Source organism: Pantherophis guttatus, chromosome 18, assembly GCF_059756535.1.
Source record: "Pantherophis guttatus breed Tessera chromosome 18, ASM5975653v1, whole genome shotgun sequence".
NCBI classification, from domain to species: domain Eukaryota; kingdom Metazoa; phylum Chordata; class Lepidosauria; order Squamata; family Colubridae; genus Pantherophis; species Pantherophis guttatus.
The window spans coordinates 424,213-443,299 of NC_142080.1; the positions used below are offsets into that span (position 1 = coordinate 424,213).

Consider the following 19,087-nt stretch of genomic DNA (forward strand, 5'->3'; position numbering starts at 1 on the left):
AAGCCCAGCCCATCTCTTTCTGGGGGTCGCCAAGGCATAGCCCCTCCCTCTTCTTTCGGGGTGCGTTTAAAAGAAGCCCCCCCCGCGTTGTGGCTTCGACAGCAGAAGACTTTCCGAAAGCTTTATTAAGGGCAGGCAGTGACTTCTGCCTCCAGCAGCCGGCCGGAGATCGGTGGATCCACCGGGGGCGCGTTCTGGGCGCTCGGGCCCCACGCCTCTTCCCTCCTGGCAGCCGGCAGCGCGGGGGGCAACCAAGGAGGGCCGTCCTCCTCCTCCTCGTCGTCGTCCTCCTGGTCTTCCACGGAGAGCTCGCGCGGGGGCACCTGGATGCCCAGCTCCGCCTCCACCCTCCACAGCCTACTCCTCACTCGGCGCAATTGGCCGCGCAGCGTCTTGATCGAGCGGAGACACTCGTGGCAGCTCCGGTAGTCTCTCTGCCCTGGAAGCACAAGAGCAGCCTCGGGGCTCCGCCAGCAGCCCCCCTACATCCCGCAGCGCCCCGCCTGTCCCGGGCGCAAGGGAGAGCGGCGTGCGGGGGCTTCCAACCCGTCCCGCTGCGCTTCCTTGGCCGCGGAGCCGGAGCCTGGGACTGGCCCGGAGGAGGCGGCACCCCAACCGGCGGACTCACGGTCGTGGAGGTGGCGCGCCTGGCGCTCCAGGAAGGTCTCCACCGCCTCGTGCAGGTCGGGCAGGTGAGGCGGCAGTGGCGGCGGGGCGGGCGGCGGCGGGGGCGCGGGGAGCAGCAGCAGGGAGCCGCCGGAGAGGGAGGCGGCGGCGGCGGCGGAGAGCCCCGGGCGCGAGGAGACCAAGGCCAGCAGCTCGGACGGAGGCGGCGAGGGGCGGCTGGGGAAAGCGCCTGCCGGACCAGAGAAGAACGTCGGCCGATGCACCGGGGGGGGGGAGGGGCGGGGGCGGGGGGTCGAGGGAGCGGCCGGCAGCCGCGCGCACCTTCCGTTTCCCGGCGCTGCAGGCGGACCTCGGCGCGGATGAGTCTCCGGCGGCTGCGGCAGATCTGCAGGCTGAGGGCGCGCAGGGCGCGCGGGAAGTCCCGGCAGGTGCGTCGGATCCTCAGCTCTGGAGCGGAGGGAGAGCAGAGGGCAGGATGCGGCGGCGGGGCGGGGGGCGGCGGGATCAGTGGCCCCAGGAGCCCGGATACTTACGCCCCCGGAGGTACTGGCCTTGCAGCGCCTTCAGCGCCTCCAGCCGCTCTTGCAACGCCTCCAGGCTGAGCGCGGTGCCCAGCGCCCGCCCCGCAGGCTGGGTGGCCGAAGGCGGCGGGGCTGTGAAGTCGAGGGAGCCCGAGTCCGAGGCCGGGGGAGGCGAAGGCGGCAGGGAAGGCGAAGGCGGCGTCCTTGCTGCGAGGGGCAGGAGAAGCGGGTCGGTGAGGGCTGTCCCTGAGCCTCGGCGGGCGGGAGGGAGGGAGGGAAGGATCGGCCCCATCCCGGGGTTGCCCAGGGGGAGGGGGGGCAGAAACGGAGCCAGCGCTCACCATCTTCTCTCTCTTCTCTCTTCCTGGGGAGGCTGCTGAGAGGACCAAGAAGGGTCAGCAGGAGCAGACAAGGGTCCCCAGGGCCAAATCCCCCCCTCCTCCAGCATCCTCTGGCCGGCCCTTGGCCCACCTTGAGGGGATTGGGAGGCCCCCCTGGAGCTGCCCAGAAGAGCCACCTGAGGCCTCCGGAGGGGGGGTTGGGCAATCCCTCATAGGAGCCACTGGATTCCCAGCCCACCCTTCCCCAGAGATCCTGCCCATCTGGGATGGGCTCTGATCTTCCAACCCAACCAGGGTCAAGGAGATGAAGATGCAAACTGCCTCCCTTGGGCCTGATCCGCTGGAGGGAGGTTCGGGCTCCCAGAGGCCACTCACTCGTGGTTGCCGTCACGGCTGGGCCTGCAGGAAAGGAAGGGGGGTGAGGGGGGGCAACGGCATCCAGGGCATCCCTCTGGTTGGAAGAGGAAGGACAGGAAAAGAGGGCCGCCCAGCCCAGCCCCACCGAATGGAGTTTGGGAGCACCCTTGGGTGGGCAGGGGTCAGCTTCCATCCCCGCCTGTTGATGTGTGCTTGGGAAGAAGCCAAGGGAGAGGGGCGCCTTCCCCCAACCCAGCACCCCTCCTGCCAAGGGGTCCATCTGGGGTTGGGGGTCCCTGCCTCCTGTCCCATCAGTACCTGCCCCCTAAACAGGACAGCCAGCTTCCCATCCCGCGGCCGAGGGGGCCGGTCTGGAGTTGTTGCTGCTGCTGCTGCAGATTCCTGCCATCTCTGGGAGGGGGGGGCGGATTCCGAGGCTTTGTGAGGTCAGAGCTGCCACCTCCCGCCCCCCCCCACCTTCCAGGACCCCCCTCCAAGAACTCTGCTCTGCTGACAGGACAGGCAGAGATCATAGAAGAGGTAGATGGACCCCCACCGCAAACCCTCCCAAAATCTCTGGCAAAGTTTTCTTTTCGCTGGGAGAAAACACCCTGTGGGGTAGCAGTGGGTTTGGGGAAGGACCCAACCTACCAAACTCAATTCAAATACAAGCCAGGGACCCAGGTCTTGGGGACGTGGTGGGCAGGGCGCTGGGCTTGATGGTCCCTTGGCCTCTTCCAATTCCAGGAGTTCTCTGGATTGGCTCCTCCGGCCCCAAACTTTTGCAGGAACCCCTCACTAAACTGTGCCCAGACCCCTCCTGGGGGGAACTTTGTGCAAATGCTGGGAACAAGGCAAGCCGGGGCCAGGCTGCATCTTCCTCCTCCGAGGAGGCCTCACAGGAAGCCCCCTCTCCGCAGGGAGCTCTTCCTCCACCCACCAGTTGCAATGGCCGATGGGCACCCTCTCCCCAAGGGAGGCCCGAGGATACCCAAACCCTGTGCAAAAGGCCTTGCAATCCCCCCTCCTTCGCAGGAGCCCCTTACCCCCGTTTTGGCGAAGGGGGCGGCTGTGGCGGCCCCTGCTGCCCGAAGAGGAAACGACAAGGCACGGCAGTATTTTTTTTTAAAAAGGCATCCAGCTGCGTTTATTCCAAAGTGACCGATCAGTATATTCCCTCTAGAAATTAGGACTAGCTCAAAGCGTAGCACCGGCGAAACGGCCGGCCAGGAGAGATGCAGACGGGCTGGGCAGAGACCGTTTCCTGTTCCTGGGGTGGAAATGTTGGATCGCGCTCCCTTCCCGCCAGCGCCACGGAAGGAGGGGACGATGCAATCTGGTTGGCAGCACCAGGGAAACCCAGAGGCCGGAGGGGGCTGAAGAGCAGAGGGCCGGCTACGGGCTGCAGGAGGAGAAGAGCAGGATGGAAACGGAGTCCTGCATAGGTGACCAGCGATTCTGTCACCTCCCCCAGCAGGTGATCTCCAAGATACGCTCTGCTGATCCATGGAGGTTCCACCCAGCTCCCCTATCTCCACTGTGTCTGCCTACCTCTTCTCATGATCTCTGCTTTCCTGCTCTTCTTCCTCCTCCTCCTCCTCCTCCTCCTCCTCCTCTTCCTCTTGGGCAGCCTTTTGCTTTCTCTCGTCTCCTCCGAGCACGTCGATGGGGGGGCTGCCACCCCCGCCGTTCTTCCCCTCGCCCCCTGGCTGCAGCAGAACCGGCTTCTGATTCCCGGCTTTCTGGGCCGCGTCCTCGCAGCCCGGCTTCTTCCCAGCTGCCTCCGCCTGGTCCTCCCCGTCTTTCATGCGCTTGGGGGAGGGATCCTGCAAGGGGGCAGGCCACTCTCAGTGGGGACGGTGTGGACGGAGGGGAGCCAAAGTGGGAGAGTCCCAGGGCCGCCTTCCCACCAAGGCCGGCAGCTGGCTTACCTGCGGGGCCTCCGGGGCCCTCCTCTTGTGGGCAGCCTTCTGGTTCTTCTCCCTGACCTGCTCATCAATCACCAGGTCCCCCTCTTCCTCCTCCTCCTCCTCCTCCTCGGGGCTGCTGTCTTCCGGGCTCCCTTTCCTGCCAGCCTCCGGCTCCTCCTTGGCCTTGCCTTCCTCCAGGGGGCGCTTCTTCTGAGCCGGCTGCCAAAGCAAGCTGCCATTAGTGGGAGTCACCCCGGGTCCAGGCTGCCTCAGTTTCCCCAGGGGAAGTGGACTCAGCCCTGGCTTCTCTGTTTACTCCCCTCTTTATCAGCCTAGTTATTGCCGAAGGGTCCTTGTCCCGCCCTCCCGCCCAGGGGATCTTCGTGGCTGCATCGGCTGAGCCAGCCCAGGGCCGAAGCAGACCAGGAGTACCGTCTTCCACTCACCTGGTACCCCGAGGCCTTGATGGTGGGGTTGTTCTCGATCTCCCACAGGCCTTCGCTGAACCCTTTCCGCTTGCTGGCTTTGCCAAACTTCGCCTTGCACTCTTCGTAGGGAAAGAGGTCCTTGGCACCCAGGAAGGCCCTGCGGGGGGGGGGTGTGTGTTTGTCAGACCTGGCTGGCATCAAAAGGGCATCTGAAGAGCGGGGAGGGCATGTTTCCTAGCCGTTGGAAGAAAGTGATTCCCCTCCAGCCTCAGAGGCAGTCTACCTTGCAAGGCTGAGGAAGGGAGGATGCCCCCCCCATCAGTGGGGGAGTGGGGTTTTTTCCCCTCCTGTGAGTGCCTCCTGAGGTGCAGGAAGGCCCTGATCCAGCCTGGCCCTGGCATTACTCACGTTTCATGAGTTCCAAAGAAAAAGACCTGGTATTTGTTGGAAGTTGATTTCACAGCTGATTCCGGCATCTCATCAATCTATGGGGGGGGGGGAGAGAAAGGGGGCTGTCGAATGTCCTCTTGGCTGGGGGCCCGGAACCAGCACTGGGGCACCGCCTGGCACCTCCCCAGCCCTCCCTAAGCCCCTGTCTAGACGCCCCAAGCAGAGCAAACTCAGCTGGTTTCGCAGGAGCCGGGAGGCGGAAGGGGGAGGAGCAACCAGGGAGGACCCAGGGGGCTGGAGCCCCCCACCCCCACAAGGCTCTCTCCAGGGCCCTGGCCGGTCTGCTCAGGAACCAGACGCAAGAGAGCCCGGAAGGGGCCCTGCGTGAAAGGTACGAAGGCAGTCTACCTTTGCACGCCGGGTGCCCAACCCAAGTAGGCTTCCCTGAAAGCCAGCTGCAGACTTTGCCCAAGCAACTGCCTGGCCCAGCACGGTCAATATGCAAAATGGATCAGGTGACCCGTCCACCGGCCGGCTCTTCCTCCAAGGAGGCCCGGCTGCCAACATCCCCCCCATGACCCCCTCCGTGCTCCCGACTCAGGGGCTTGGCGGCTTCTGCTTAGTCACCAGGCCAGCCCCCCCCCCCAGGCCTCGGGTTTCCTTGTCCGGCCAGTCAGTCCAGGTCCAGGTCCCTCAGGAAGGCCCCCTCCAGCAGCAAAAGCAGGGGCTGGGCCAGGGAAGAGGCTGCCCCACTGCAAAGGAGAGGCGGGGGGGGGGGTAACCCTTTCCAGTGAGGAGGGGCACTGCCTGCCACAAGCAGGAGGCCCAGAGGGTGGGAAGGAGACACTTTGGCCATCTTGGGATCCCCCGAGGGAGACTGCTGCTCCCCCGTCTGACTTTCTGGAGAATCGTAATCACCTCCAGCCTATTCTCCCCCCCCCCCCGCCCACTCTGAAAGTTGCAGAACTTTTACTTCATGGTTACCCAAGATAAGGTGTCTTTGCGGCTGGCAGGGGCTCCTCCCAGCCCAGGCCGAGGGAGATTCCTGGCTCTTCCTGCACAAAGGCTGCAGGCATTCAGGGGAACACCCCCACTCTGTGTCTCCCCCACCCCCTCTGCCCTTTGCGGGTTCCATCTTTTGCCCACATGCTTGTGCAGCTCTGGTGGCTGATGCACAGCAGGAACAAAGGCCCTCATTATGGCCTCAGGAGAAGGGGCATTACCCCCCCCCCAGCTAACAACTCTCCAGCCACACCAGCAGACTTGTGACAGGTGCCCCCCCCCCGCAAAAGAAAATGACGTGCCAAGCACGAAAGGAGGGCGAGATCCCCATGTGCCCAATGCCAGGGGGAACACAATGGAGTCACAAGCACATGGCCCCTCATGCACTTCCATGAAGAGCTCCAGCCTCACCCCTGCTCTTTGGGAGAACTTGCACTCGCCCAGGGGTGCAACTGCTGGATCCAGAGAAGGCCAAGAAAAAGACCCCCCCCGGCTTTGGAAGATGGACCACCACCAACCCCCCCCCCGACTTTCCAGCTTTTCGGGGTCGGAAGGAAGCAGGGTTACCAATTAGGGGAGGGGGTGGAAACTGCCCTTTCACCCAAATCAATGCCGCCCCTCATAAGGAGGTCTTGGGGGCTCTTTTATAACTCTGGGAGTGATTCACTGCAGGGTGCAGGGATGGGAAAGCTCTGGGGGTGGGGGTGAGGGGGGCACAGAAACCCTGCCCAAGCGCACCAGGTGGCTGGGAGGAAGGGCCCCTCTAAGCCCCACAGGAGCTGCAGGGCAGGAGGCCAGCAGGGCCCCTCTGGGAGGAAGCCCCCTCCCTCCTGCTCCTTTGTGCCCTGGGGAAGGGCCAGGCCCAGCCGGCCACCGGATCCTCTTCCTGGGCCCTCCCCCTCCCCGGAAGGAAGTCCAGCTGGACTTTAGGCTCTTTGCCCAGGGAGCCCCCTCCCCTCCCCTCCCCTCCAGCAGCCTGAAGGCTCCCCCTGGCCCCCAGCGCTCCCTCCGCTCGGCTGGCGGACGGCCTGAGCCACCCAGGTGCCAGTGGGCAAAGCTGGGCCGGTTCAGAAAAAACCTGCCAGTGATTCATCCCTGTGGTTGCTAGGCTGTTTAACCGGAGTTTCCCAACCCTGGCAGCTGGGACTTCAACTCCCAGAATTCCCCCCGGCAACTCTTCCAGGGCAAAGGCGGGCGGGCACACGCTACAAACAGCCCCCCCCCCCGTTATTCACCTTTGTTAGATGGGCACGCAGCGCCCCCCCCCCTTAGCACCCCCAAGGCAGGGAAGGAAGGAAGGAAGGAGGCCTGCCTGCCTTGGCACCGGCCCCCCCCAGGCCCCCCACCCCGAGGCTGCCCTTGAATGGCTGAACTTGGGGTGACTTTCTATCAAAGCGATCTCGGCTGCTTGCAGAAGGCACGAAGGCTCTTGCTTTGGCCATTCCCCGGTTAAGAAAAAAAAGAAAGATGGGGAAAGAACCACGTTCCTAGTCCTCAGCAGGGTTACCAAACAGGCCGCAAAGTCCGACGCAAAAGCCGCGGAGGAGGCAGCGCGTCTCTCTCCCTTTGGGCAGCGGAGGGCCCTCCCCCTCCCTCCCCCTCCCCCTCCCTCCGGCGTCGACCCCCCGAGAGAACCTGGCAGCCTCCCCTCCCCCCCCCGTGTCTGCAGGGCCCACCGCTCCGTCCGTTCGGGGGAGGCGGGGGGGGAGCGGGCGGGGGGTGTCCGGGGGGGGGCTTACCCGGGCGGGCCAGTGCGGGTAGCCCTTCATCTTGGCGAAGACCAGGTCTCCGCACTTGTAGTCTCGCGGGCGGCCGGAGCGGGACATGGCGCGGGCGGAGGGGCCGAGCGATCGCCGAGCCTCCCCAGCAACAGGCGCGCCCAGGCCGCCTCCGTGCGCTGCGCCTGGAAGAGGCCGCCGCCGCCGCTCTCGCCGCCCTCCTCCCTCCCTCCCTCCGTCTCCGTCTCCGTCTCTTCCCTCCGTGCCGGCCTGAGGGAGCAGCGGGCGGAGGCGCCTGGCGAGGCCGGAGCAGCGCGAGGGGGGGGGCGGGGGGCGGGGCGGCGGGCGGGGGGAGGGCCGAGGGGACGGAGGGGGGGGCGGCCTCCTGGGGGGCTGCCTGGCTACTGGGGCCCCTCCCCCCGCACGGCCCTCGCCCGCAGCGCAGAAAGCAGGCGGGGGTCCCGGGGGGGCTGATGGGGGGCTCCGCTCCGGCCGGAGGGGGCGGGGCGGGGCTTGCGAGGGGCCTGGAGGGAAACGCCCCCCCCACTCGGCGGGCGCCCCTCCAGCCGCGCAAGGGCCGACGGGAGCAGAGGCGCTCTCTGGAACCTCCCGCCCGTCCTCGCTTTCCCGGCGGGCCCCGCGCGCCGACGAGCCAATCGCGGCCTCCCGCGCGGGGCCTTATGGGAGCGGTAGTCCACTTCCCCCCGCTGGAGCGCGGAGGAAGGCGGGTCGGCGGGTGCGGGGCCGCTTTCTGCTTCCAGGGCTTCTCTGCCGCCCGGGGCCGAGTGCCGGGAGCGGCAGGGGCGCCCGGTCGTCTTCCGGCGGGCCCCGTTGCCATGAGGGGAGCCGCGGCCTAGCTCCCCGACGAAGCTTGGGAGTCGCGTAGACGACGCCGCCGCCATGTCCTTAGTGGCCTACGCCAGCAGCGAGGAGGAGCGGGAGGAAGAGGAGGAAGAGGAAGAAGAGGAGGAGGAGGCGGCGGCGGCGGAGGAGAGCGAGAGGGCGTCCACGGGCCCGCGGGGGCTCCTCTCCGTCCTGCCGCCGGCGCGGCCCGGCCCGGCCCCGAAGCGTCAGCCGGTGCGGATCCCGGCGCCGCGGCTGCCCGAGGAGGTGAGCGGGGTCCGGGTCCCGAGCCCTCCGCTCGCCCCGCCGCCGCCGCCTGACCGCCTCTCCGCCTCTCTCTCCCGCAGTCCGACTCGGAGGAGGAGCAGGAGGAGCCGGCGCCCAAGAAGCCCGCGCGGCTCGGGGGTCTCTCGGCGCTTCTCCCGCAGCCCCGCCGCGGCCCTCCGCAGCCCCGCAGGACCGACCCCGCCGCGCCGCCCTCCCCGTCGGCCATCAAGGCGGCGGCCAAGAGCGCGGCCCGGCAGGTGGCCCGGCAGGTGGCCCAGGAGGGCGAGGCGGAGCCCCCGCAGCCCTTCTTCCCCATGCCCCCGCCGCCCCCCGGCCCGGCCCCCCCCGCCGCCGCCGCCGCCGCCTTCCCCGACGACCTCCCGCCCGGCACCGAGCCCGACGGCCAGGACGGCGCCGACGCCCCGCTGGAGTTCAGGACGCCCCCCGGCGCCCGCCCCGCCCCACCCGGCTGGCCCCCCGCGCCCGCCCCGGACTACGGCGCGCCCCTCGCGGTGAGGGGCTGGCAGGGCTTGTGGGGGGGAGGCTGGCGGGAGGGTCCCGGGGGGCGCTCTGACCGCTCTCTCCCCGCAGGGCTACTACGGCGGGGGCTACTACCCGGAGAACGACCCGGGCTTGGGGCCGCCCCCCGAGGGCACCGCGGACGCCGCCCCCGCCTCCTTCATGGACGACGAAGCGGTGAGCCTCGCCTCTCCCGCCCCGCGGAGCCTCTCGCGGGGGCGCTTCCCCGCCCCGGATGCCCAGAGCCTCGCTGGGGGAGGGGCTCGGGCTGCCTTGGGCGCCCGGCGGCAGAGACCCTTCCCCGACCCCCGTGTCCCTTTCCCGCCCCGCTCAGTTCAAGCGTCTGCAAGGGAAGCGCAACCGCGGGCGAGAAGAGATCAGCTTTGTGGAGATCCGGGGCGACGACCAGCTGAGCGGAGTCCAGCAGTGGCTCACCAAGTCGCTGACCGAGGAGCAGAGCATGAAGTCCTTCAGCAAGGTCTGCCGGGGCTGCCCCCTCCCGGGTGGGGGCCCCTGAGAAGCAGGGCTAGGTAGGGTGGGTCTTCTTGGCCCAAGGCCCCTCAGCTTCCCATTTCCCTTCAGAAAAAGGGGGAGCAGCCCACAGGGCAGCAGCGAAGAAAGCACCAGATCACCTACCTGATCCACCAGGTGAGGCCTTTGTTTTGGTGGGGTCAGCACCCTCCCCTTTCTGGCTCGGTGGGCCTTTTTGCTGAATTCCCCCCCCCTCTCTGCCCCCAGGCAAAAGAGCGTGAGCTGGAGCTGAAGAACAGCTGGGCAGAGAACAAGCTCAGCCGACGTCAGACCCAGGCCAAGTACGGATTTTAGCCCCTTCCCAGCCGAGGGGGGCCGCGCTGGGTCCCGAGCAGGATGGCTGACGTGGGATCCTGTCTGCCAGGCAGCAACGCCCCCTGGCCTGCCGGGGAAACCGTCGCAGGAGTCCGTGCAGCCAGGCACCTTGCTACAGCCCCCCCCCCCTCCAAAAGAGCAGAGGGTCCTTGTCTACTTGAGTTGGGGGGCTCTCACCCCCTTGATTCAAGAGACTTCTTGATTTCCCTCTAACAGTTTTTCTTTGAAGTAACCGCCAAGGCAGGAGGGAGCCCTGTCTGGACGGGGGACGGCTGCCTGCCCTACCCCACCCCTGAGAACGTCCCAGCTGGAGGGCAGGGGACTGGACGTCTTGCTTGGCTGTGGGGCTGCGTCCCCCCTCCTCCCCTTAGCATATATGGGTGTTTGTGTTCCTGACCATGTCTGGGTCCTGTTGCTGCCCACAGCACGGTCTTGTTTTCGTGAATTGGCAACACTCTGCCCCTCCCCCCCCTCCTGGTTTTAGTTTGTCAATTGCCCTCAGAGCCTCCCTGGCACCCGGGTTTCAATTTCAGAGATTGGAGGTTTTTGTCTCTCCCTTCCCTTCCCCCCCCGCACCCCCCCCCCCGGTGTGCCATCTTGACCAGTCTGTGGCTGTCCAGGAGACGCACCTCTTCAGAATTTTTTTTTCATAGCTTACTGAGTTTGTTTTTCTTAGGCTTAGAAGGGGAGCAGTTTTCCAGTTAACGGACCTCTTCAAATGCACAGACAAACCAGGAGGTGGGAGGGGAGGCCGATGGTGTCTTCTGTGCCACCCCACCAACCTCTCATAGAGCCTGGGTAGCTCCCACCCCAACTCTATTACACCCTCCCTCCCTCTCTCCCTCCCTCCCTTCTGCTTTTGGTGGTCTTCCTTCGTCCACACCGTTCAGATTGTCGCCGTTTCCTGTTCAGCAGACGGATGTCCATTTTTGCTGCAGAATATCTGTATTTAGGGTTTTTTTTTCTAAAAAGATATTGGTTTATTTCCCTGGACACTTTAGTACTTAGGAAAGCTCCTTGTCCCTATTTTGAATATTTGAAAATAAAACTCATTCAGTAATTGATTTGTTTATTTTTTTCCTTTTTGAATTTGTCTGGGGGTGGGTGGGGAATGGTTATAGGGGAATAAAAATTAAATTTAAGAATAGGGCCCATGACTGAGATGGCAAGAGTGGCCCAGGGCTGCAGTCCAAGGACACTTTCCCAGAAGGGGGAGAAGGCTGCTGTGTTGTGGGGAGGGGGGCTCTTGTGTTTGCAGCTGTGCAAACACCCCCTCCCCATTTCTGCCAAGCAGGCAAGCCAGGGGGATCCTGCTAAGGGAAAGGACAGGCCCCCTTTTGGCTCCAGCTGCCCATTGGGGGCTGCTTCCTCCTCCCTGGTGGGAATCCGGAGCCCAGAGCAAAGCCTTGCTGGGCCTTCCTCCTCTGTGGGCTCTTGGGGAGGGGGACAGATCTCATCCTGCCCGGCCTGAGTACCCCTTGTGGAAGAAAAAGGCTTTAAGCCCATAAATGGTCCCCCCCCCCCCGAGAAAGATGCTGAGCGGGGAATGTCGGGATCAGCATTCCCCAGGGAGGGTCTCGCAGGCAGCTCTCGGGCTCGCTCAGCGGTGGAAGGGGCTCAAGGACCCCCGAGGACTGTAGCTGTCAAGCCGGGCGGGGAAAAGGGCCGGGCGCAAAGTTTTGGCGCGAGCTGGGCCGGTCTTGCGTCTCCTGCAGCGCTGCTGCCTGTTTCCCTGCGGAGAACTCGGTTCCCGAAGCCCGCGGGGCACCCCCCGCCGGGCCGCTCCTCCTCCGTAGTGGTGGTGGTGGTGGGGGGTCTGGCAGGCAGCGCAAAGGGGCTGAGCCGGCCTGCAGGGGGTGGGTGGGCGGCCGCTGTCCCGGCGCGGGGGCGGCTTCCAGCGCACTCCGGCGAGGAAGCGGCGGCGGGCGCTCCGGATCGCGCTCCCTCCTCCGGTGCTTGAGTCGTAGGTACCCCGGGCGGGCGTTTTCTTCGAGGGTGCTGAAGGGACGGACGCGTTCAGGCTCTGATTCTCGGGGCGGCGGGGGGGGGGTGAAGAGTCAGGCCGAGCCAAAGGAGGAACCGAAGACAGCTAGAAGTTAAAAAAAAAAGGCCTCCATGAAACCGTTACAGGTCCCGAGAAACTGGGCCCGTTTCTTTTGTGCCAGGACCCGGGAGAGAGGATGTAGAATCCACCTGCCCAGGTAGCCGATGGCAGGCCGCGCTCAGGCCTGCCTGTCTCGGAAATGCAGAGCTCCCTCTTTAAATCTGGTGAGATTGTAGGATTTCTGCCTTTCTCGCAGCCTCGTCCCAGGGTTGAGATATGACTCAAGTTGCAAAAAATGCTGGCAGATTTGTTTTCCTTTCCCTTCACCGACGGGCGTTTTGTACCCTGAGGGGGGGGAGGCGGGGCTGTGCTGGGAAAGGATCCCACCACAAAAACACAATATGGTTGTTTGCGGGAGTGGGGGGGGGGGTTCTGAGCGCCCCTTCCTCAAGCCTCACCGCGGGAGCCAGGCCTCCGCCGCGCCTGCTTTGCCCGCGAGCCAAAATCCCCCTTATTTACCAAATTCCTGGCCTGCATAAAAGGGCTGGAAGAGGATCAAGAATCCAGGAATTGCAACACATTTGTCCATTTAAGCCCCGGCTCTTCCCTCGCCTTTAATGAGGCCTTTGTCCTCCCGGGCCCGAGCCTGAAAGTCCAGTTATTCTCGGGCGGAGTAAAGGGGCAGATTCCAGGGGACGAGGCAGCCCCCGTCCCGTTGGGAAAGGAACGCAGGCTGGCTGGGAAGGGGGGAGGGCTCCTTCAGCCCTGGAGGGCGCCTGTCTTTGGGGACGGCTCTTCTTCCACCGCCCCCACCCCGTGTCCCGCTGCGATGCTCCCTTGAGACCCTCGTGCCCAGGCGGCTCTTCTCGGCTGTCCCAAGAGACCCCTCCGGCTGCCTTGCTTTTTCTGAGGCCGGAAGGTGGGACGTCCCACTCCTTCTGCCGGGCCGTTCCCACACTCCGTCAGCATCCCCGAGACGCGGCCGCCCTTGCCCTCCCAGCGGCTGGCCTGCTGCCCCGCCTCGGCCCAGGGCTGCGGGCCTGATGGGCAGGAAGGGAGCTGGCGGCCCCGCCGACACCCAAAGGGGTTTGAGGGGAAGCTCGGTCACTGGGGAGGTGGGCGGCCAGGGCCTCGGGGGGGACTGCTCAGGACCCCCCAGCAGCCCCCAGCCTTGCATTGGTTGAGCCATCTGCGCCCCCCCCCCCCAGCAAAGCTTGGCTGACGGCAGCCCCGGAGGCGAAGCGAGGGGGCCGAGAAGGGGAAGCTGCTGCCGAGGTTGCGGAGACGCTCAGGCACGCAGGAGGCGGCGGTGTTCGGGGCAGGGCGCGGCTCGCCCGTCCTCCGAGCCGCCTTTCCTGGCCGCGACCTGCCTGGGAGAATTCGGAGGCCGCCGCTTCCGCGGGGCTGAGCCATTCCGCAAGCGGAGAGCTGCTGGCTCGGGGCAAGGGAGCCCGCGGCCGTGGCGGCTGGGACTTGAGGCCCCGGGCCAGTGGGGGCCCCGCTCCTTCCAGGCCCCTGCCGGAGGCTGCCGGATCAACCTAGCGCCGGCGGGCAGGTGGCGGGGAAGCCCGGCTCTGCCGTTTGGGCAGGTGCGCTGCGCAGCTCCGTTGCCTCCCGCGGGCGGGCGAGGCTTCGCGCACCAGGAAGCCGAGCGAGCGAGCGACCGATTGCCCGCCCTCGGCGGGAGGACCTAGGCAACCGTCGCAGCCGCTGGCCGGAGGGTCCCTCTCGGAGGGGCTGAGGAGCCGCCCGCGTAGGGTAAGAGGTGCAGGGCGAGCGGCTTCGCCCCGGGAGCTGGGTAGGCGTCTCCGGGCTTGGCAGAGCCTCCGCGCGAACCAGAGGGGGGAGCCCTTCTCCTCCCCGGGCTTGACGTCCCGCTGGGCGGGGCCAGGACGGGGTGGGTGGGTGCGGAAGACCCCCTTTGCTTCCAGGAGTCCCTCCCCCCTTCAAGTGTTTTCCTCCTCCGGCTTCTGGATCCGGCCGGCAGCCTGACATGAGGCGGGGTGCGTTAGACTCCAACCCCCCACCCTTTGGATAGTGCGGAGGGGGGCGGGAGGCAGAAGAGCCAAGGGAGACCCTCTTCCTTTCTTCTCTCTGCAGCTGATGGCGAGAGATGGAACCGGAGCCTGCCCTGGCAACCCGGGGCCTGCAGGGATCCAGGTGAGGGGGACACCAGGCCCAGGCCTGCCCTCCCGCCCAGCGCTGCTGCCTCTGTGCCTGCAGATTGCCCAGGGTGTCTGGGACAGAGTGGAAGAAATAGGAGCCCCACCCCCATCAGAAAGGGCCTGGGACCCCCTTTCCCACAACAGAAACCGGTTGGATTCAGAAGCAGATTTTGTGAACTGCGGCTGCGTAGAATGGCTGGAGGGACTGAAATTGGGGTGGGGGGGAGGGAGGGAAAGTGCTCACAGGTCCCCTTCAGGAACTCCCCTCCCCCGGGGCTCAGCTGCACCCATTGTCTCTTCCTGGTTGACCCACATGGGCCAACCTGGAATGCCAGCCGTTCCCCTCTTGCCAGCCAGCCCAAATTGTAGCTCAGATGCCAGCCTGCAGGCACCGGGTGCTCCTTCAAGTGGGCATCTTGGCCACTCAGCTCCCCCCTTTCCTGCCGCTTCAGGAGCCCCCGTGCAACCTGGAAGATGATGAGGTTTTCCTGGGCAGCGAGGCGAGGCCCAGCAGCACCCAAGCAGATCCCTTCCGCCACTGCAGTGTGGAGGAGCTTTACGAACTGCTGGAGACGCTGGGCAGGTGAGGCCTGCAGGGCATGAAGACTGGAGAGACCAGCTCTGCCTCTTCTTCCTCCCCCCCCCTGCTCTGCTACGAAGAAGAAGAAGGCAAGCAGGCAAATGGGCACCTGTGACCCACCAGAGCCGTTGGGCGCCTCCTGGGCCTCCTCACCCACCTTGACCGCCCTGCCAGTGGCTCACCTGCTGCCAGAACAGGAGAGGCCCCTCCGTGGAGTGCCTGACTTCTCACCCTCTGCCCTTCCTGCCCCCTCCCCCTTGCAGCGGACACTTTGGGGTGGTGCGGCGTTGCCAGGAACGGAGCACCGGAGTTTTCTACGCGGCCAAATCTGTCAAAGTGCGGAAGCGCAAAGGCAGCCGGCTGGGGGTGGAGCGCGAGCAGGTGGAGCGTGAGGTCTGCATCCTGCAGCAGCTGCAGCACCCCAACATTATGCGCCTGTACGATGTCTTTGCCAACCAGGCCGAGATGGTGCTGATCCTGGAGCTGTGAGTGCCCAGGGGGAGGGTCTCTCCGGGGGAAGCTCCTCCTCCTCCCAAAGGCCCCATTTGCCCTCAAGGGCCTGAAGCTCCTGGGGGGGGGGCTTTAGGGGGCTTCGGGAGCCTCTCACCCCTCGCCTCTCCACAGCATCCTGGGAGGCGAACTCTTCGACTTCATTGCGGAGAAAGAGCTGCTGTCCGAAGACGAAGCCATCGAGTTCCTGCAGCAGATCCTGCTGGGCTTGGCCTACATGCACGCCCTCCGTATCGCTCACTTCGACCTCAAGGTACGGCCCAGGGGGCTTCCGGGGTGCCCCATGCCGGAGCCCGGTTGGGCAGAAGCTTCCATTGGTCTCCCGTCTCTCTTGCAGCCGGAGAACATCATGCTGCTTGAGAAGGGCGCCCCCAAACCCAGGATCAAGATCATCGATTTTGGGCTGGCGCAGAAGCTGCAGGAAGGGGTGGCCTACAAAAGTCTCTGCGGGACCCCTCAGTATATCGGTACGACGTTTGGCCCTCGGAATAGGCAGACTGAGAAGTTGCTTGGAGAAGGTGGCAGAGAAACTGTCTCTGGGCCGGGGAAGCAGGGAAGCAGGCCTTGTACGCCTGAGAACTCTCCTGGCTGCGAGGGAAACAGGAGTTTGGCAGCTGGGATGGGGGAAGCCCCTGGGGGGGTCTTTGGGGAGCCAAATTTGGTCTCCTACTTCCTCCCGTCAATTTGTTTCCTGCCCAGCTCCTGAAGTGATCAACTACGAGGCCCTGAGCACAGCCACAGACATGTGGTAAGAGGCAGCCATGGGGGGTGGGGGGGATGACGGGGGGGGGGAGGGGGGAGTGTCTTGGTGGCATCCTGCAGGCCTTGGATAAGCACTGTGGGGAAAGGAGGGTCAGGAAGTGGTTGCAGGCAGTTTCTGTCTCTGAGGCTGCTCAGCTGCAGCTGCAGAGAGGAAAGCCGTGAGCTCCCCCCTTTCCTGTAAAAGGAGGGAGGGACTGGGGGGGGTCTTTGTTCCACCCCTCCTTGTGTGTACCTTGACAAGGTCCCTGGGGACGCAAATGACCCCTAGCCAAGGAGAGTCCTCGCTGTGCTTTCAGCTCCCCCTTTCCTTCCTCCTAGGAGCATTGGGGTGATTACCTACATCTTGTAAGTACTTGAAGATCTTTTTCTTGGCGGGGGGTGCTGGGGGGGGCCCTCTCAGCAGATTCTCAGGGGGATGGAGTGGACTTCGGGGGCAGCGGACAGCCACCACGGCCTCCGAGAGACCAGCAAAGGAAACTCAGATCCCCCAAACTTCCCTGCCTTCCTTTCGAACCAATCCCTTGATCGCCATCCGTGGGGCTCCTTCTGTCTGGGGCAGGTTGAGGTTTGATCTCTGGTCCAGCGTGGTGAGCTCTGATGTGCCCCCAAACCCTTCCCTCTGCCCCCCAGGCTTAGCGGCATGTCCCCATTCCAGGGGGAGACGGATGAGGAGACCCTCTCCAACGTGGTCTCGGGGAATTACGAGTTCGAGGCCAAATATTTCAGCCAAACCTCTGAGATGGCCAAGGACTTCATCCAGAAACTCCTGCTGAAGGAGCCCAGGTAACCCCCCCCACCCCCAGTCCCTGCAAAACGTGGGTGGTGCCCTGCATGCCATGGATGCCCTGTCCGGAGAAGGAGGGCGGAGAACGTCCTCCCTGGAACGGAAAGTAAGGACCACAAAAACAAAAGGGGGGAGTAGCACATATTGGCAGGATGGCCACTCCCCCAAATGGGGTCTCTCCTCCTCTCCTGGCTCCCTTCTGCCCCCAGGGAGTCCTGCATGGAAGAAGGAAAATGGATTTTGGTCTGTGTCTTAGGGACCGAATGACGGCAGCTGAGTGTCTCCTTCATCCCTGGATCAAGGTAAGCCCCCCCTTCATTTCCTCCCTCCCTCCCTCCCTCCCTCCCTCCCTCCCTCCCATCCGATTTTTCTCCTTCTGCCCTCCAGCCCCTGACCCGGAAGCAGGCCATGAACCGGAGCCGTTCCTCCATCAACATGAAAAACTTCCGTAAATTCAACGCTCGCCGGAAGTGGAAGGTGAGGGGGCTGCACCCCCATTCCATCCCAGGCTCAGCAGCAGAGGAGCCGACTTGGCCCGTGCTGGGCAGCCTGCCTCATGGGCAGCGTAGTCCCAGTCTCATCCTCTCTTCCTCCCTCCGCAGCTCTCCTACCACATGGTCTCGGCCTGCAACCGTCTCTGCCGGCTGCGGCTCCTGTGCCAGCAGCAGAAGCCGGAGGAGGAGGTGACGGCCCTGGTGGGTGCAGAGGATCCCCTTCGCTGCCTGGGGGGGGAGGGCTGCCTGCCCCCCTGACCTTCTCGCCTTCCTTGCTTCATGCTGCAGCGGGACTGCGAGAGTGACCAGGAAGACCAGCCCAGCAGTCCGGGGGTCTTACTCCGCAGGCGTCGAAGCATCTGCTCCTGAGTTCGGCATCGGCTCCCGTCCAGCCACCCTCCGTCCTTCTGCTCAGAGGCCAGGATGATGGCGTCCTCTCTAGTCACCAGGCAGGGGGGGAGGAAAGACCCCCGGAAGGAGGCAGCGCTTGGCTCTTCTAAGTGGCCAGAAATGGGAAGGGGCTCCAGCGGCTCAGCGCAGTGGGGGGGTCCTTCGCTATCCCGCTTGGGTGATCACCTGAGCCCCTTCCTCTCCTCTTCAGCATTTCAGCTTCTTGACCTGCCAGGGAGGGGCTGCCCCACACACACACGCCCCCAGCATGGCTGCCTTGGACAGCCTCCCTGGGGGTCCTCAAGAGGAATGGAGGCTCCCTTTTCCGATGGGGAGTCCTATGGGTCTCTGCTCTCCTTGGCGCCTGTTTCCGTGGTTGTTGGGAAAGGCCCTTTTAATGCAACGGGGAGGGCCCCTGGCTGCTCCCCACCCCCAGCTCCCCCTGCTTCGTTTGGAGAACAGTCCTCAAACATCTGGCCAAGAACCGCCGTGAGCGAGTGCCGGGCTGATTGTAATTAAAAAAAAAAATACATATTTGTCAAAAGGGAAAAAGCACCATTTGAAGGTCTTGCATGTTGTTCTTTTGTGTTTCACTGGTTTGAATTCAAATTGCAAAATGGTCCCAGTGAAGAGGTGTCGAGTGTGATCGATTCAAGAAGAGGCAGAGAGTGGACAAGAGGCTAAGCTGACCCGGAGCCAAAAAATCCCCCCAAAAGGTCTCCCCCCCCCACTCCTCCAGCAAACGCCATTCCAGCTGGCTGCAGGAGGCAGTGCTGGCCACCAGAGGGCAGTCCACTCCCAGTACTGAGACCTCTTGTGCCAACTTACCTCTCTGGGGGAAAAGGGCCAATAGCCTTCCCCAGCTGACCCATCGGGCAGAATCCGGGCTTCCACTGGCCCAGCAGAGAAAACAAGCCAGAACCCTCAGCCTACTGGGGGGGGGAGAGGAAAACCCCCAAATTAAAGGGCACGAGCACCCTGACACATGTCCTCCTAGCTTCCCGTGGGTCATCAGGTGCCCCAGATCCAGGGGGAAGAGCCGAAAGGCCTTGGGTGCTCTGCCTCTCTGACGATGGGGGTCACCTTGAAGTGGTCATCTGGAGAGCCTGGGGGCAGCTTCCTGCTCCCTTTCCCATTGCCCCCCCTCTCCAAATTCCTCCCCCTGAACGAGGTTAGGGGAAGCACCTGCGCCTGTGGCTCCCCCTCCTTATTGACCAAACACGAAGGGCAGCACTTGTGGGTCCGAGCCCATCTCGCTGGAGTTGTCAGGCTAAATATTTTGAAGGTAACAGGTGAAAACAGCCCTTGGAACGCATCCAGCCCCGGCAGAAGGCCAGGCAGGGCTGAGCAGAGGGGGGGGCGTGCACGAGGGAGGAAAGAGGCCCGGCCCCACCCAGCCGCCTGCCACACCTGGGGCTGTGGCCTGGCCATGCCTCCATTTTACCAGCCCTTTCGCTGCAGTGGGACCGTGCCGGAGGATGCTTGTGGTCGGGGACAAGGGCCCCTTGCCTCCCTGCTTCAGACCGGTGGCCCGGCAGACAGCAGGGTGCTCGTCACTCTTGTGCCCCCCTGGCACCAAACGATAGTCC

General features: G+C 64.6%; 4 protein-coding genes across 18 annotated transcripts; 2 read left to right on the plus strand and 2 right to left on the minus strand.

Annotated features, from left to right (window-relative positions):
- Nucleotides 1-107: 107 nt before the first annotated feature.
- On the minus strand, nucleotides 108-2,467 carry LOC148111479 (uncharacterized). 2 transcript variants are annotated; one of them, XM_087880670.1, is made up of 7 exons: nucleotides 2,165-2,467; nucleotides 1,865-1,888; nucleotides 1,490-1,521; nucleotides 1,161-1,355; nucleotides 949-1,074; nucleotides 629-856; nucleotides 108-439 (listed from the first exon to the last, which is right to left on the minus strand). In XM_087880670.1, exons 1-7 carry the CDS (start codon nucleotides 2,377-2,379, stop codon nucleotides 126-128), a joined length of 1,134 nt encoding a protein of 377 aa, XP_087736796.1. In that variant the 5' UTR covers nucleotides 2,380-2,467; the 3' UTR covers nucleotides 108-125. The 2 variants fall into 2 exon arrangements, with proteins under 2 accessions (XP_087736796.1, XP_087736795.1); XM_087880669.1 differs by having other exon boundaries at nucleotides 1,490-1,524; nucleotides 2,165-2,465.
- A 497-nt stretch (nucleotides 2,468-2,964) lies between these two features.
- Nucleotides 2,965-7,794, minus strand: HDGF (heparin binding growth factor). Its single transcript, XM_034425022.3, has 6 exons — nucleotides 7,316-7,794; nucleotides 4,593-4,669; nucleotides 4,203-4,341; nucleotides 3,778-3,975; nucleotides 3,398-3,672; nucleotides 2,965-3,248 (listed from the first exon to the last, which is right to left on the minus strand). The coding sequence occupies exons 1-6, from the start codon at nucleotides 7,400-7,402 to the stop codon at nucleotides 3,242-3,244; spliced, it is 783 nt and encodes a 260-aa protein (XP_034280913.3). The 5' UTR covers nucleotides 7,403-7,794; the 3' UTR covers nucleotides 2,965-3,241.
- Nucleotides 7,795-8,041: 247 nt separating this feature from the next.
- Nucleotides 8,042-10,829, plus strand: PRCC (proline rich mitotic checkpoint control factor). Its single transcript, XM_034425021.3, has 6 exons — nucleotides 8,042-8,404; nucleotides 8,485-8,916; nucleotides 8,996-9,100; nucleotides 9,258-9,401; nucleotides 9,506-9,571; nucleotides 9,662-10,829. Exons 1-6 carry the CDS (start codon nucleotides 8,195-8,197, stop codon nucleotides 9,746-9,748), a joined length of 1,044 nt encoding a protein of 347 aa, XP_034280912.1. The 5' UTR covers nucleotides 8,042-8,194; the 3' UTR covers nucleotides 9,749-10,829.
- Nucleotides 10,830-11,411: 582 nt separating this feature from the next.
- LOC117670108 (death-associated protein kinase 2-like) lies at nucleotides 11,412-18,056 on the plus strand. Of its 14 annotated transcripts, none has more exons than XM_087880659.1 (14): nucleotides 11,515-11,732; nucleotides 11,935-12,037; nucleotides 13,914-13,973; nucleotides 14,431-14,561; nucleotides 14,822-15,043; nucleotides 15,183-15,321; nucleotides 15,406-15,535; nucleotides 15,768-15,816; nucleotides 16,149-16,175; nucleotides 16,461-16,613; nucleotides 16,871-16,916; nucleotides 17,002-17,091; nucleotides 17,217-17,309; nucleotides 17,397-18,056. In XM_087880659.1, exons 2-14 carry the CDS (start codon nucleotides 11,978-11,980, stop codon nucleotides 17,475-17,477), a joined length of 1,281 nt encoding a protein of 426 aa, XP_087736785.1. In that variant the 5' UTR covers nucleotides 11,515-11,732; nucleotides 11,935-11,977; the 3' UTR covers nucleotides 17,478-18,056. The 14 variants fall into 14 exon arrangements, 11 of the variants coding, with proteins under 11 accessions (XP_087736786.1, XP_087736790.1, XP_087736788.1 ...); XR_015730323.1 differs by having other exon boundaries at nucleotides 11,669-11,732; nucleotides 16,824-16,916; XM_087880660.1 differs by lacking the exon at nucleotides 11,935-12,037 and having other exon boundaries at nucleotides 11,412-11,732.
- The last annotated feature ends 1,031 nt before the right edge of the window (nucleotides 18,057-19,087 follow it).